Source organism: Sciurus vulgaris (genome assembly GCF_902686455.1).
Source record: "Sciurus vulgaris genome assembly, chromosome: 14".
NCBI classification, from domain to species: Eukaryota; Metazoa; Chordata; class Mammalia; order Rodentia; family Sciuridae; genus Sciurus; species Sciurus vulgaris.
In genome coordinates this window covers 9,660,298-9,677,830 of record NC_136475.1, presented here as the reverse complement: position 1 = coordinate 9,677,830, position 17,533 = coordinate 9,660,298, and the positions used below count along the sequence as shown (strand labels likewise).

At 44.7% G+C, this 17,533-nt stretch overlaps 1 protein-coding gene across 1 annotated transcript in view; it reads left to right on the top strand.

Annotated features, from left to right (window-relative positions):
• Nucleotides 1-17,533, top strand: part of TMEM131 (transmembrane protein 131) — a 155,776-nt gene that overhangs the window by 42,821 nt on the left and 95,422 nt on the right. The window contains exons 2-3 of the mRNA XM_079111313.1: nucleotides 19-80; nucleotides 11,900-11,940. Of these exons, the coding sequence (XP_078967439.1) occupies nucleotides 19-80; nucleotides 11,900-11,940 (103 nt within the window). The remainder of the gene's footprint in view (nucleotides 1-18; nucleotides 81-11,899; nucleotides 11,941-17,533) is intronic.

Sequence of the window (17,533 nt, the reverse complement as noted above, 5' to 3'; positions counted from 1 at the left end):
TGCTTTGCTTCCTCGCAGCCTTCATCCAGACCGAGAGCGTCATAGAGGTGCTGCGCTTTGACGACGGAGGGCTGCTGCAGGTAATGCTCTCTAAGCTGGAGAATGCTTCCAGTGTTACCTTTGATTAACATCTGATTCTTCTTTAAAATGTTCTGATTAAGTTCTAATGTTAAATATTCTGATATTTAAAAATGTAACTGAAATGTATGTTCTGAGTGTTATTTGTAGATGGGTCAGTAGTCATTGATAGAGCTCCTGAGCTGTGTGGATCATCATTTTAGAAATTCATATGTTTCTATAAAGCAAACTCATGTGGTATGAGTCTTGTAAATAAGCACATAGCCCGTCTCTGGCAAGCGCGTGTGCCAGTGGGTCTGAGGGTGTGGAGATCAGATCAGATTAGAAGCCGCGGGGTGTGGCCAGTGAGCGAAACGCTAAATCCAGATGTCGTGTCAAGAACTTCTCTAGGAGTATAAGGGTTACAGATTTCATCTGTTATCCTTCCACTTGCCATCCTGCCCCGTGTTTAAGTGTGTTATGCATAAAAGAAGGCAGCGGAATCTGGTAAGTGCCCTGCTCTTCCTTTCAGACCTACTTCCTTTAGCATCATGAAACCTGTTTCAGTCTTCTCAACTACAAATCAGATCTAGAATTTCAGAGCTGAAGTTGACAGTAAAAGCTTCTTCGCTAGCCCTCTGATTCCTTTGGGTACTGGGGAGTGAATCCAGGGGCAAACGACCACTGAGCCATATCCCAGCCCTTTTTTGTATTTTATTTACAAACAGGGTCTCACTGAGTTGCTTAGGGCTTGCTGAGTTGCTGAGGCTGGCTTTGAACTTGAGATCCTCTTCCCTCAGCCTCCCAAGCTACCGTGATTACAGGTGTGCACCACCACACCTGGCTCCTCTGATTCTTAGGGCTGGGTTTTTTCTCTTTTCTTCCAGACCATTAACCACACAATATGCTTGTCATTACTTAGTACCACTGTGATGGCGACGTTGGGTTTTCAAGACCCATGCCGTCTGGTAGCATGACTGATGATGTTTTATTCATTTTATATTCAAGGGAAGTCGAGGTTTAGATTAAGAAAGTGCCCAAGGTCCTGACTTCATGGAATGGGACTGGCCTTCTCACTCCACGTGTTACTGCCTATGATGTATCTATACTTAAATAAATGATTCAAATAGTTTTGAAAGGACATTTTCTGTAGTTTATAATAAAGGCAAAAAAGTAAAAATTAAAATGGAATCAAGACAGTAGAGAAAATAATTCTGTTAGGGACTTAGAATGAGATTTGTTTGTGTTTTAGAGTAAATTTAGCTTTGAATTTTGCTTATTACTAAGCAAAACAGTAAGGGGGAAAATGTGATAGATCTTTCTCTGATAATGGAGCTAGTGAGTTTTTTGAAAGAGAAACTTTTCTAAATTTTTAAATAAATTCATCATTCATGCCTTTATATAAAAGAATGCAAAACATAACAGGCAATGGTTATATGGTACTCGCAGAAAGCTTTCTAGCTTTTTAAATTTTAAAACCAAATAAAAACCAGAGATGATAGAATGAGCTCTGACTTTGTGAAATACTCCTATTAGAAAATGACCTTAGTCTCTTTTTCTAGTTCTTTAACCTGTTTCAAGGTGAAAAGTTGGATAACCTATGGAATGAAAGTTTAGCCCCTTTTATGTGACTGTAGCATCTGGAGGGCAAACAAATCAGGACAATTCCTGGAAAATTCTTTGAATTGTTCTTTATTGATTGAGGAAGTAGGTATGTCCATTGGGACCTAGATATCTAGGTAACAAGTTGATAATCCATTTTGAAAATTTTGGAGCATGATTTATATTTTTGCGAAGAATGACTCAATCCAGATCTCAGTGGAAGAGCCTGTTGCCTGGGATGAAATGTGCTCTTACTCTCTGGATCTAGTCAAGTACTTGGACAAGCACTTGTTGAGACATCAGAATTCTGTGGCATAGAAAATTTTAGTTGTGATAGATGTTGAGTGTAAGTGGTATCAGTTGGTTACCTCAACCACAATAAAACCTAAGACTCCTGCGGAATCTCTAATGTTGAGGTGCTTTAAAAGTATATTATGTGTCTCCAAATAGCTGAACAGAAGACCCTTTTGAATGACGTATATAAATTGTCCCTTTCAATGTTGAATGTTTCCCAGAAACAGCAGCTTTGATATTTACTATAATATTATTTGTTCTAACTACATTTTGCCAGTAGGTTTGACTATTTTTCAAGTAACTCCTGGTATGGTTAGAAAGAATGAACACCTAGCATTTCTATAGCAGAGAATCAGGTCTATCAAATTTAAGCTAGGGGGCTGGGGTTGTGGCTCAGTGGTACAGTGCTTGCCTTGCAGATGTGAGGCACTGGGTTCAATCTCCAGCACCATTTAAAAATAAATAAACAAAATAAAGGTATCTTTTAAAAAAGTTGAAGCTAAAGCAGGGAGAAGGTCAAAGCAACAACACTGTCTTACATTATTTAAAATATGCATTTTCCTAGGGCTGCTCTTTCCCAGATTTGAAATGCATGTTACCTTTGTGTGGCTTGGCTCATAGTAATCTTGTGTGGGGGGTGCGTACCTGGGATTAAACATGGGTACTCGACCACTGAGCCACATCCCCAGCCCCGCTTTGTATTTTATTTAGAGACAGGGTTTCACTGAGTTGCTTAGCACCTCACTTTTGCTGAGGCTGGCTTTGAACTCACAATCATCCTGCCTCGGCCTCCTGAGCTGCTGGGATTACAGGCGTGTGCCTCTGTGCCTGGCTCATAGTAATCTTTTTAATCCTCCAGTCTTTTGGTAATAAGCCAATAAAAATTGGCAAGCTCATAAAAATGACCTAGAAAAGATTAGGCTTGTTTTTCTTACATTTAAAAAGAGGTTCAGAGAAGTTTACTGTGAGATATGTCATATACAGGTGCATAAAATGTGAAGGCATTAAGATAGGCCAGCACCCTCAACGTCCCCCTCACAATCCCCTCGTCACTCTCACCAGAGTTAGCGGTCTTCCTGAATTTCCTGGTAACTTCCTTTCCCCGTGGTTACACTCTCTGAGCATGTGTCTCACTTCACCTTTGTTTGGAAGTCATGTGGTTTGTATAGGTTTTCTGTTGGGCTTCTTTTTCTCAGTCTTAAGCTCTAAGAGTCCCTGCGCTGTTGTTAACTGGTTCTTACTGCAGATGGTCCTGCAGTGTGGCCAAACCCAGTTTGTGTCATTGCTGCTGCTTATACACGTTTTGATTTTCTCTAGTTTTTCCCATTCCAAATAGCGTTGTCCCTTGGTGAACACGTTATGTGTTTCTCGTGGAGTCCAGATTTTATTTCTTGTGTAGGTTAAGTTGCCCCAGCACCCTTTTATGAATACCTCCCATGTTTCCTTTCCTCATTTTTCCTTGATGATACTTTATTCGTCTGTCCGTACATGTGAATCTGTTCTGGGTTGTTTGGGTTTCCTGGGTTCACTCGTCTCCTCACGGTGCACACTGCTGACTGGGGTGGTGGTTCCATGTCTCCGGAGCACACGCTCTCATTTGGTCGCTGTTCTTCATTAATACCTGGAGGATTCTCACCCTCTGCCTCCATGGCTGTTCTTAAAATGAGCTTTAAACATATATGTACTTGTCATTTTAATTAGGATACACTGAATATGAAGATAAGTTTGGAAAGAATTAAAAATTCTTATGTGGATAACTGAAAATATGCTGTGTAGACCAATAATAATAGTGTCTTGGCAAATACAGTGTGTCAGAACAGTTGCACAGGAGAAAAGCTTCAGGACACAGGGCTAGGCAAGAGTTGTTGACACCAAAGACTCGAGAACACAAGTATAATCCAGAAAGGAAAGATCGATGAATTAGAAACCTGCTATGCAAAAGACCATGTGAAGAAGATGAAGGGACAGAGTAAACCTGGAGAAAATAATTGAAAACCACATACCTGACAGAGGACCTAGTTTCTAGAATACATGACATATTTCACCAAAAGAGATATACAAATGGTGTACGTCATCAGAAAAAAGCAAATTCAACCCCACATACAGAACAGTCAATGACAGCGTTGAACCCTGGGAAGGCTGTGCAGACTGGATCACTCAGACGGCACTTGTGGGCACCTTAGGTGGTGCCGCCACCCTGGAAAAGTTTGGCAGGTTCTTGCAGAACTCAACATGCAGCTGCACACAGCCAGCGGTTGCACCCTTGGCCGTTCTCCCAGGGAAATGAAGATTTGTTTGCACTAAGCCCTGTATGTAAATGTTTACTGGAGCTCTATTTTTAATAGCCAGAAATTGGAAACAGCCTGGATGTGTTTCAGTAGGTGAGGGGTTAAACAAACTGGTCAATCCACACTAATGGAACATTTCTTAGCAATAGAAAGGAACCCGGACAAATCTCTAGAGAATTAGGCCAAAAAAATGAGACAATCTCGAAAAGTTACACACTAATGATTACATATGTATGGTGGTTTGGAATGTCAGGGCTTGGAGGCGAGGAGGGAGGGAGTTGGTGTGGCTATAAAAGGGCAGCACAGCATCTGCTGGGTGCTACAGCTCTTCTGTGTCTCAGCTGTGGGGTAGATAGAGGAACCTGCCCAGGCAAGAAAACCATGTAGAACCAAGTACCAGCTCAGACACAAATGAGGACAAGCAAAACTCGGGAAATCTGAACAAGATAGGAGAGTTGCGTCAAGGTCATTGTTCTGGTTCTGATGCTTCACCCTGGTCCTGCGGAATATTACCTTGGGGGTTGAGCTAAATGTGCTTTTCTGTGTTCTTTCTTACAACTATGCTTGAATCTACAATCATCTCAGTGTACGTTACAGATGCATGTACATGGGCAAGCATAGGAAGCAAAGCCTTTAAAAAGTCAGGAAAGACCCCTTTGCCACCCAAAAAGTCTTGAAGCTGTAAAGATAGAAAGAGCCCACACCTGTGTAAATACAAATATGAGGCTCTTCCCAAACTGCCCTCAACCCCTCATAAAAGCTGCAAAGAATTTTCGTCTCTTATCTGTAAAGGCTAGGTGACTGACCCAAAAGCAAACCTTGCCGGCACAAAAGCAAACTTAAAGATAATGACGACCCTCCTCTCAGAGGTCAGGGTGACCCAGAACTTAAAATGACATGCTTTGTATACAATTTTATATGTTAGCCAATCAAAAAGAGCGCTGTAAAACTGCTTGCCTTTCATTATAAAAACCCTGCTAAACAAGGGCTCGGGGCTGCTTAGCGTCACCTGTTACCGAGTGCGCGGAGGACCAGGCTCGAGCTTGCTAATAAATGACTCTTTGTTGCTTGCATTGATTGTGGTCTCTGGTGGTCTTTGTGAGGTCTCGAGCCACTGGGCACAACAAAGCTGCCTCACATATTTTACCCATTTTCAGTAAAATGAGATTATTACAGAGAACCTTATGGGAAGGTTGATTGATGAGAACCAAGGGCACATGTTGAGGTCATCAAAAGTAGATCTCATGCTCCCCCCAAACCCAGTGGGGAATGGGACGGAGAAGGAAGATGGTGACAAAGAAGCGTACTCTGATCACCTGCAGGGAAATGTGCCCCCTCACCCCATATTCCTAGGGAAAGAGGCGCAGTGTGTGACACTTACATGGTGCCCAGCACAGCCTCCTGGTGCCTGCCGTGTGGGTACATGCCCTGCCATCAAGAAGCTCAAGTTCTAGGGTGGTACAGGCCTTATCTTATTTGTAAGCCTCCAGGGCCTGATACACAACTGATAACCTACCTAATTCTCTAATAAATTGCACTTAGTAGAATTTTTTTTCTTACAAAATTAAATTGTTTAATAGTAAAGTGGTATGGGAGTTGGCTACATTAGAAGTTATCAGCAAGATTATGGGCAACTTCAGCTCGTGTAAGCTAAAGGAAGTCAGTATTGGGTATATACAGTCTTATCAATGTGTCATCATATGTATGTAATGATAGACCAGATGATAGAATTTGAATTCTGACTCTTTTGTTTGAATCCTGGATCGTTGATATGAACTCTTCAGAGGCTTAGTTCCGTACCTTTAAAAAAAATATATATATATATATAATCCTGTAGGTATCTCCCTTGTCTTTAGAAGAACCCCTAGAAATAGAGACACGATTGAAATGACAGTTGTGTGCTTTGAATTCATAATGCAAGGAGATATTATTACTAATAAAAATCAAAATTATTGGCATTATAAAATTCAGATTAGTGTTTTTTAGTCTTGGCAGTGCTTACAAGTTGGCCCAGGCAGATTGTTGGCAGGGGAGTAGAGGGAGGACACCTGTGCGTCGTCGGGTGTTCCTCAGCACCCCAACCTGTGTGCTCCATGCTCGTAGCCCCTTGATTGTTGGCATGTGCCTCCTGACGGACAAAACTGCCTCCAGAAGAGCACCACTGAGTTACAGGAGGGGACACTTGTTAGTGATGTCTAAAGACAGTCCACACGGTTTTTGCAGAGGCTGGTCTATCTGATTGGAGGAATGGTCCGTTTTCCTCCACATAGCCCTGTTTGAAGTCCCTTTCTGAGAGTTGTGCTCAGCTTGGTCTGGAATCTGCAGCCTAGAGATGAGGAGGGAAGGCTGGATTCCCTAGGTGCGTGGAGTCTGAACTGTGGTTTCAGGAGTTTGTGTCTTCTGGATAGACATGGGGAAAAGACAGTTTGCAGCACGTCCAGGCTACTAGCCCAAGCTTCCTTGATTTGCTGAAGTTTCTCAGGGAACTTGGTGTGTCACTTCTGGCAGGAGGCTCACCACCCCCGGCCCAGGCATTTTCCAGGGCTCCTGGCCTGCCCTTGTCTCCGGGTGCTAATTCATGAAGTTCAGAGTCCCTGCCATGTGGAATTCATTGTCTTCCAAGGATTTCTTTAAAGTTTAATGAGGCAGTCATCTTTTCTGTGTGATGACTGTTATTCTCCAGTGTTGTCTATTCTTGCTCTTTGCTCACATTTCTATCATGATACGCGTTTTCCCATTTTTGTGTTTTCCTTTCACTGTTGATCTGTAAAATTTTTACACACCAGGTCTTTCCATTGTAAGGTTATAAATGCTGTGACCCTTTTTGGCTTGCCTTTATCCTTTTTAATGGCATTTTCCCTGTTTGCTCATTGTTTGACTTCTGAATTTAAATTTGTTTAGCCAAGCTTTAATTTTTTGGCAGGATCCTTTTGTCTTTTTAAAATATGCACCTTTCCTGCCATCTCGTCTTACTCAAGATGTTTAATCTTTCCTGTTGAGTTTCTACACTTTCTGCTTCTTCCTCCTCTTTTTGTTGTTGTTGACTTTATATATATATATATTTCCTCCTCTCTCGGGCTAGGGCCCCAGCTTTAAGATAGACTGTAAGATATGTGGAAGACTTATTTTTCAAATTCCTTCAGAAACAAGAAGTGTCAGACATGATCTTCCCCTTTCAGCATTGAGGGCCTGCTGTTGGCATGTCCTAAGATTTGTATTCTTCTTTATTATAGCAAAATGATGATTTTTCTATGGCTTATTCTTCGAAACAGCATTTATTTTCTGGCTAACTTTCTTGTCAAGGTTCCTTCGCTCTTGGTGTTCGCTTCTCTTCACGAGACATTTTCCTCATCTGTGATTCTTCATCACAGTTGTTTCCTTGGCCAGATGGTCTGCATGCTGGTTTTTCCCCTTGAGAAAATGCACCTGGGTGGGTGGTGGACTTCCCAGGTTGCTCTTCTGTCACCTGCATGTGGGAAGCCCAGCTTCTGATGCTCTAGAATTCTTCCATCGCCCCACCGATATGTGATGACATACGATAAGCGTACATGTTTAAATTGTACAGTGTGAAAGTTTGATCCACTTGTACATCCAGGAATCCACTGCCACTCCCAAGATATGGACATACCCTCTGCCACTAGAGACGCTCCAGACATACCCTCCTGTGCCCTGGAGATGCTTCCATCCCACTGTCCATCTGACGCTGGCCTGTTGTGTCACCATCAGTTATATTTTAAAACAGAGTCACACGGGACGTCCCTTTGTGAGGGGCTGTGCTCTTTCTTGCACGGTAGACATTTGACATTCATCCATGTTGTTGTGTGTTTCGGTAATTCATCTTTCTAGTGCGCAGGTGTATTTCATAGTGTGGCTGTGCTATGCTTCGTGTTGATGGAACTTTGTCTTGTTCCAAGATTGAGCTGTCACCAATAAAGCCCTGTGAATATTAAATACATGCATTTGTACGGACACATGTGCTTCTGTTTCTCCTGGGCATATAATTAGGAGTAGAGTAACTGGGTCATATGGTAGGCGTATGGTTAACTTTGTAAGAAATTGCCAGGCCTTTTCTAAGCTGGTGGTTTGCTTTGACATCCTCAGCAGTGAATGAGCGTTCCAGTTGTTCTAGTTGCTCTTTATCCTTGCCAGCCCTTGGTGTGGTGGGTCTTTTTATTTTGGACACTGTAACAGAAGTGTGGTCTCTCATTAGTTTAATTCACTTTTCCTTAATAATCGATAAGAGCATTTTTCATGTACTTTGTTAACATTCGTATAATTGCCCATTGTAAAACATTGGATTGTTGTTACTCAGTTTTTGTTGTTGCTTTTTTTTTTTTTTAAGTTGTAGATGGACACAATACCTTTATTTTATTTATTTATTTTGATATGGTGCTGAGGATTGAACCCAGTACTTCACACATGCTAGGCACGTGCCCAGTGCTTGGTTTGGTTTTGCAGTGCTATGGATGTGCTCTGCCAGTGAGCTGCATCCCCAGTTCTTTCATCTGTTTGTTTATTTATTTATTTATTTATTTATTGGAGGCCAGATCTTGCTAAGTTGCCTAGGCTGGCTTCAAACTCGGCATCTCCTGCCTCAGCCTCTCATGGCTTTTTGAATATTTGGGGTACAAGTTTTTCAGATATATGAGTTGCAAGTATTTTCTCTTTTCATTTTTATTGGCGTCTTTTTGGTAAGTGTATGGTTTAATTTTGATGAAACCTAGTCTTTTTTTATGGCTAGTGTTTTTTTGTTCATGAAGTTTTTGGCAGTTTCGGAGTTGGAAAGGCAATCACCTATGGTTTCCTGGTGAATCTTCATAATTTTGATTTTTTCACTTGGAACTGATTTCTCTGAAATTCATTTGAGGACGTGGTGTGCAGTGAGGATCAAGGACGTTTTCCTCACTGTTATCTAGTTCCAACTCCATTTGTTGAAAGACGTGTTTCTCTGCCGAGTTGCATTGATGCCTGTGGTTCAGAACCAAGTGCTAGTGCGTGTTTCTGGACTTCTCTGTCGCCATTGCTCTCGCGGTCCTATGCCAGTACCATTCTGTCTTGGATTACGATAGTCTTCTTTAACTTTGGTAAAGTACGTGATGATGTAAAACTTGGCATTTTGTGTGGGGATGGGGCAGTGGGGATTGAACTCGGGGCCTTGCTCATGGTCGGGGAGCGCTGTGCTGCATCCCCAGGCCTTTTCATTATTATTTTTTTGAAACACGGGCTTGCTAAGTTGTCCAGGCTGGCTTTGACCTTGTGATCGCCCTGCCTCGGCACCACCGTGCCTGGCACAGAATGTACGTTTTTGCCATTTAAGGCATACCGTTCAGCAGCTCGAAGTCCATTCTCTTGTCCATCCGTCACTGCCATCCAGCCTCAGACCGAAACAGTCACCCGTTAAACAGTCACCCCCTTCCTCGTCCCCCAGAACCTTGACTTTGCTTTCTAGCTGTGCTTCGACACCATGAGTACCTCATATAAGTAGAATCATTTGGAATTTACCTTTTTGTCAGTGGCTTATTTCCCTAGTGTAGCAGAGTTAGTTCTCAAGCTTCATCCGTTGTCCTGGTGCCGATCTTCTGTTTTAAGCCTAAATAATTTTACTGTATGCGTAACCCACGTTTCGTCCATCTGCCAGGCGCCCTTTGGTGGTTCTCCCCTCCACCCTTTCCTGTTGTGAACCATGCGGCTGTGCACGGGGGTCCGTGCAGCGTTGTGCGAGTCCTGGTTTTCAGGTTCTTGGAGGCCGCATACCCAGAAGTGGGATTGTTGATCCTCGTCATTCTGCTCAGTTCTTGGGGAGCTTTTGTGCAGGTCTCACGTGACCACACTGTTCTCCCTCACCACCTGCAGGGTTCTGATTTTTTTTTCCACATCCTTGCCAACACTTTTTGATTTTTTTTTTTTTTTTTTACGTAATAGCCATTCCGATGGCTATGTGGTACTATTAATCACGATTTTGATTTGTGTTTTCCTAATGATTATGATGTTGAGCATCTTTCCATGTGCCTTCTGGTTGCTTGGTAATCTCCTTTAGAAAAATATCTAATCAAGTTCTTTGCTCGTTTTTTAACCAGGTTATTTCCCCTTGTCAAATTGCAGGTATTCTTTATATATTCTACATATTATCTTATCATGGTCTGTGATTTGCAGATATTTCTTACCATTCTTTGGGGAATGGATATGATTTTCATAATAAAAGATAAAGAAAATTTTTCTTTAAGTATAAAAAAATAGAATTCACCAAATACATTCACCTACCCGACAGACCCCCAAATTAACATTTTTCCATATCTGCTTCATCTATACACACATGCACACAAATTATATTGCTGCAACATTTTAAAGAAAATTACACCCTACACTTTACCTAGCATATTCTTTCCAAAATTAAGGACATTTCCCCACATTGCCCTTTTTTCCCTATATGCAGTGGCCAGAGACCATTTCAAAATAGTAAGTCAGAGAAGGGTGCTACACCCCTGGTTCTTTTTCCAGTTACAGCGAAGTAGCTAAACTCTGGGGACAAGGACAAACTCGCTCCCTGCCAGGGCCCTTGGAGTGGGGCATTTCTTCTGCACCGTGGGGCTCCTCGTGCCCTTCATGACCTGACCTGCAGCAGCTGCCTCCCAGCCTGCAGCTCCTTCCTGTCCTCTCTAGCCCAGCTGCACACTGCAGCCAGAGTGGCATCTTTAAAACTCAGACCACACCAGTCTGCCTCGTCCTCCTCAGATCCCTGGTGCTGCCTGAGAGCACAGCACAGGCGCGCAGCTTATCATGGCTTCTTAGCAAGGTGCAGCATGATGCGCTCCTGCCTCGCCCTCCAGTGCCTGTCCTGCTCCTCTTTCCCTTTGCAGAGAGCCACAGAGACCTGCTGTCTGTTTCTTGAACCCACCGACCTCTTCCTTTCCCAGGGCCTTTGCTCCTGCTGTTTTCTACTCCCTCCTGTGCTGCTTCCATGCCCTCTTTCCATCACTCAGATTTTGGTGTAAATGGTAGCAGCTTAGATGAGCTGTATGTTCCCTGTTCATTCCCTTTCACAACAGCCTGCCTGAGGTTTTCATGACCCTCTTTCCATGTGTGAATACGTATTTAGCGTGTCAGTGACTGTTTCCCTCCCATCCCTGCTCTTCCTCCAGCTCTGCGGTGGCAGAAACCTTCAGGCACCAGCACCTGGCACATGGGTGGTGGCAGGTGAACAGGGAGAGACACAGCCTTACATGGTCTGGTTGTAAAGGGGATTGTTTTTATAGGATTTGTATTGTTTGGCAAACTTTTAAGTCAATCACAGTATTTTACTTGCATGTGTGTTAAAACTTGCTCCAAATTATACTCATTTGAATGACATAGTGCGACCAGTCATTTCAGATGATCTTGGAATCGGGCTTAACCTGAAAATCCAAATGGTATTAAAATCAGAGTTGACGGGCTGGAGTTGTGGCTCAGTGGTAGAGTGCTTGCCTGCCATGTGTGAGGCACTGGATTCGATTCTCAGCACCACATATACATAAAGAATAAAATAAAGATCTATCAACATCTAAAAAAATATTTAAAAAAATCAAAGTTGAAGGTATAATAAAATATTTTGGCTATTCCATGTGTCTATAGTAGAACAATTTGGTTTTAGTATTTTCATCATTATTTTCTTCTTTTCACAGACTGAGACAACACTTGGACTCAGTTCATATCAACAGAAAAGGTAAGGCTTGTGTATTTGGTAAAATATTAACACTTCTGTCTTGAGGATTCCTCCAGTTCTCCCATTAATTTTCCACTACTGTTTTTGGTGAACAGGGAATAGAAAATTAGAAATCATGTTATATTGTGTACTTCTAAGTATTATATATGGAAACACCAAGTTTGAACCTGAATTTACATGTGGCACAGTTGAGTTGTGCTGCACACCTCCCTGTGATAACTTTGTTACTATAACCAGTATAACCAGTAATCGGCTTGTAGAGAGAAGAGGTTTGTCTGGCCACGGTTGCGGGTGTTTCAGTCCATGGTGGGCTGGCCCGGTGCTCTGGCCTGCAGCAAGGCAGTGCACCATGGCAGGAGCGCATGGTAGAGCGGAATGCCCCCTTATCACCAGGGAGCAGACGCACAGGAGGGCTGGGGCCTGCACACGTCCCCAGTGACCTGAAGACCCTATCAGGTCCCACCTCTGAGAGGGCTCACACCTCCCTGTGGTGCCTCCCTGGGACACACAGGCCTTTGGGGGACACTCCACGCTGTCCCTGCCTCTGAGGACTAACACTGCTACCGTCACTTAGCAGGGTTCTGCCTTCAGGCCCCTGGAGGAGAAGCTCAGAGCTAGGGACTCGATCTCGTGATTCAAGCCCCTTTTAAACATGGCTTCCCCGTGATAGGTATGAAAAGACACGCGTGCGTGTGAACTTGAAGACAGCTTTCCCCCAACCCCAATTTTTTGGTACCTTTTTACATCCCTTAGAATAAAGGATAAAAGGAAGATACTGACCTAATCCGCTTTCTGTGTGCAGTGAAGGCCCCCTGCTGGCGCCTAAGGGCCCAGGAGCTTTCTTTGAGTTAGGTAACCAGTTCCTCCAGCAGCCCTTTCATGGTCACTCCAGGGAGCCACAGATTTAAAGGAGCTTAACTTAGAAGGCTGGGCATAAAGGCGTAGTTGCAGTTCCTGCTGACCAGAAACAACTGACCAAGTCCCCAGTACCTGTCATAGTGAGTGCCCTTGAGAAACCGTTGGATGCTGGCTGTGGTCTCAGGGGCTTCTCAGATACGGAGCCCATTTCAGATTTAATTATCTCTATTTTACAGCATGTGCTTTTAGGAGATTTTATTCTGTCAGCATATCTGTTCTTGAAATGAGAACAAAGAAATTTAAGAATTATCAATAAACATCTGATGAAATCAGGCACTTAACTATTGAAGTGGTCGAGGCCACACAGGATGCCCTGCCCATGCTGTCACTGTCATCGCATTTTGCATTTAGCAGGGACAGGGAAGCCTTCCCCTTCCCTTAAGCCTTGATACTCCGTCAGCCTCTGGGAGGCCCTTGGAGCTGCGCAGTGCAGGCTGCGTCGGCCAAGGACGCGCTGGAGCACAGAACGGCCGGCACGTTGCCTCAGAAGCAACCCAGACCCTTCGGAGGCACCGTCTTGGTTCCTTTCACTCTTGTCGTGCGGACACGGCCCCCTTTCCTCTGGCTCCATCTGCCCTCTCTGATGCGTGTGCCTGGTGGGACCTGCCCCACCTGTGAACCCTGCCCAGGTATTTTTGGCCCTGGGGTGGATTGTCACCAGATCACTGTGAGTCTGGTCTGATGACTCCTTTTCTAGACCATCTAAGAACTGAAGAGCTCGACACATCTCGAGCCAACGTCCAGGGAGAAAAGCACACCTGGTGTTTTGAGCCTCTTCCTTGCTCCTTTATTCTAGCAGACAGGAAGTAGCTGTAGAGTCAAGATGATTTACTTCAATGAAGGTGACATTATGCATCCATGGTCAAAGTCTGGGCTTTAAGTATCCAAATCCAGATTTTTTTTTTTTTGCCTTTTTTCAACCAATTAAAAACCAAAGCAGTATGTTTATGGATTATTCTTAGTAGGTCATTTTAAAACACTGTGCTGGTATCCATATTTACCTGGCACAAGATAACGACCTTACACTGGAAGAGTGTAGCCAACTCTTTTTCTGTGCTGCCAGAGCCCTCGTTTAAATAGTAATTTAATGAAAATGTATACATAAAATAAAACATGAAATAAAAATAGAAAAGTTGTGTAGTAGCAGACATTGTAAGCGTTATTTTTGTTAGTTCTTAGTTCAGAAGTAAGCTGTTCTTTGGAAGTGTCGGAGTTTAAACTTGGGTTTGAACATTTGACTGAGGTGGAGTCTAGTGTATAGTCAGAGATGATCCCAATTATGGAGACCTGAACAGCCCATCTTGTTGAGCCCCCTGTCAGATATACTGAGGAGCAGACTCTGAGTGGCCAGGTGGTAGTGAGAACTTGGCTCCTTCTGCGTAGCCGCCCTGTGCTTAGTCTCAGTGGATGTGGACTCTCCCGTGCGCGGCTCACTGCATTTCCTGTCCTAGCCAGGGTTTGGAGGGAGGAACGCAGCCTCAGAGGAAATTAGAGGGGAAAGGCCCTGAGGTGCTGGAAAGAGGGGTGTCATGATGAAGCCACCGGTAGCGCAGCGCGTGGGAGAGGCCAGCTGCCCGCAGCTGCTTGGAGGTGCTGTGGTTACAGATATGCTCCTTCTCTTCGGGGGTCTTGGAGGATGGTGGAGACACCACTTCTGACATGGTCGTAGAGCATGTGTTGAGAAAGTGACAAAATGCAGTCTGTAGTGAAAGAAAGCAGTACATTTGAAGAGGCTGCTCTGGTCAGAGGCCGCAAGCCCGGAGGTTAGCTGGGGAGGGGGCGCTGCACCCATAACGCGCGTGCATCGGGGAGTCTCTGCTGTCATCTGAACACGCCGCTGCCCGAGTCACGCCCAGGGGAAGGCTGGCCTCCTCACTTCTGGACTCCTCTGCTCGTCTTCCTTCAGAGCAGTCCAGTGTGGCAGAGGCTGCTGAGATGGAGACCTTTGACTTTTTGACCTCTGTCATTTCTGTACTGGCTTCTCAGTTCCTTGTGTCCCCAAGTTGTCTAGTCCATGTGCTGCACCTCTAGTTTTCTCCATGCAGCAGATTCAGCCCCATCCTGTCTCCCATTGCCCACACGTGATCTCTGAGCCAAAACTCTCATTCTCTAAGTGACACATAACCTGCCCTGGGATCGTGTCATGAAAAGCTTGGCTGACAAGGTGGTCCCTAGGCAGTAGAGTGAACGGATGGCAGCGATGCCAGGTTCCCCACCTTGCCCTCAGCCTGGGGGTGAGCCTGGCTTCAGGAGCTTCCAAGACATTCTGCGAAGGAAAGAACTGCTGTTTTCACTAGCTCAGCACACAGATAGTAAAAACCATGAATAATTAAAGACCAGGGCGTCTTTTTTTGTGCTTCTCTCTTTTGAATCACCTTTTCTAATTTTTAAAAAAATAAGTTTATTAATTACATGAAAACTTGTTTTAAAAGTTACTGGCTTCTTCATGATAGATGAAGGTGGAGGTATGCATGTAACATTCCATCTGTTTTTGAGTTAAATGCCAAAATACTATAATGGGTACTAGTATTAATATTTTGTCACATGCGGCCACACTTTGTGGATGGTCTCTCTGTTAGGGGTAGGGGAGGCACCAGGTTTTGAATCTATGGGTACTTTACATCTCCAGCCTTTTTCTTTGAAAAAAGTTTTGAGGCAGGGTCTTGCTAAATTGCTGTTTGGCCTTGACCTTGAAATCCTCCTGCCTCAGCCTCCGAGTTGCTGGGATTACAGGTTCCTGCCACCATGCCGAGGTATAGATGGTCCTTTTGTTTAAGGTTGTGGAATCCTTGGTGGGAGATCAGGAATCACAAGACCCAAGTTTTCTGTGGCCCTGAGAAAAAGGCTGTGTGTACTCACGAGTAGTCACTACACTCAGGAACCACGTTTTTCTAGTCTTCACATTCTGTAGTCTCTCTCATCACCTGGAAAATAAGCCAGAAATCATGCAGAATACTTTTCAAGTTGTAGTAACTAGGTTTCCTTTGGTAATTTGCTTATTATTGAATACAACCATTTCTGTTGTAACTATAAGCATCTAAAAGATTATAGTTGGATCCAAAACTCGGCCTTATCTTTCTTAATGGCAGAATTCGCTAACAGTTGCAATTTGACTAAATTTTGTGAAAAATGCTCAAGTTGTTTAAGATTTCATTTGAGTTTATACTTTGGTTTGTTTTTTTGCTCAGGAGCTTTTAGTGCCCCTGTGGAAAAAGGAAACTACTTTGCATAAATCTTGAAGATTGTTGTTAGTTGATGATAGGTATGGCAACGTAGGAAAAGTGAGTTTAAGCAAAGAAAGGGGTTGCTTTGTATTATATGACAGCAGCGGACCCTGGCAAACTCCTTTGTGTAGATGAGTTGACCTCACTGATTTTCCAAAAGCAACAAATTACTTTCACCTTAAAAATGAGCGTGACAGAGTCTGGCTCTGGACTGGTGGCAGTGGTCTGCAGCCAGCGCATTGTAGTGTTAGCTGATAAGGCAGAGGACGCCTGCTGGCGTCGGCTCCTGGGCCCAGCTGGCAGCACGGGAGAGTGGCAGTGCTGCAGCTCTTGATGGAGGCTGTGTCCTCCCGTGTCGCAGCAGCCCAGCAGCTCACCACCAGTTTCTTCTTTCCAGGTTCTTGTCTTGGAGGAAGAGTGAGTGTCCAAGAGCAGGATCCATTCAAGTGGCAGGAAAAGGGCTCTTACAGGGCAAGAGGACACTGGACAGGGGTTGCCGCCTGAGCGTGCTGGTGTAGGGGTTCGTAGAGCCCCCGGGTCAGCACTGTTAGTCGGAATTCCTGCTCATCCGGGTTCGGGGAAGTACCAGTGCTGTTGGTTAGCCCTGCAGTCTCCTCTCAGGTCTGCCCCACTTCAGATTTGCCGCTGCTCATGGGGAAGCCAGCGGTTGAGGTCATGAGATCCTGGATGCTTGGGGATTTGGGGCTGAGGTGCTACGTGGCACCGGCATGCACACTGGGCCCAGGCCTGGCTGCTGGGGTGCGGCAGGTCAGCACCTGTCCCTGGCTCAGGTCCGCTCAGTATCCGGGCTCCTCTCTCGCTGCATCAGGCCTGTGCTGGCAGGCGGGCTCCTCGCGGCCGAGGCCTGTGCTTGCCTCCCGCGCTCAGCTGCCAGGCCGCGGTCCCGCCCCTCCACAGCCTCGTTGGGGGGGATTAGTTGACTGGCTGTGCACTCGGCTCCCTTTCCATCAGGGCACCTATTAACTGGCCAGGACTGGTGAAGACAAAGCCTGGATACTGTTCAGAGGACTGAAGGCAGAAATGTGTACTCACCAAAGCTTCTTAGACCTGGTAAGAACAATGGGAAACCACAGCCTTCAAACTGGGGACTGTCGGTCCTCCCTGTGGCTCTGCCTCAGTGGCGGCAGCTGGGCGGGAGTTCCCGTCCCCTCCAGCTCCCACAGTGCAGGAGCCACCCAGCTGGGTTGGCAGATGTCATCGTCCACAGCCACTGTGCTGCAGGGGCTTCTCTTTGATCGCTGGTGGCAGCTGGTGATACTGGTTCCCCTCAGGGAGTGTAATACACCTTTTCTGAGTTCTATGATTTAGAGGAAAACGCAAACATAATGAAGGAAAGGGACGATAGAAAAGAATGAAACGACACTCCAGAGTCGGAAAATATGGTTTCTACAATGAAAATGTCACGGGCAGAATTAGCAGCAACTTAGACG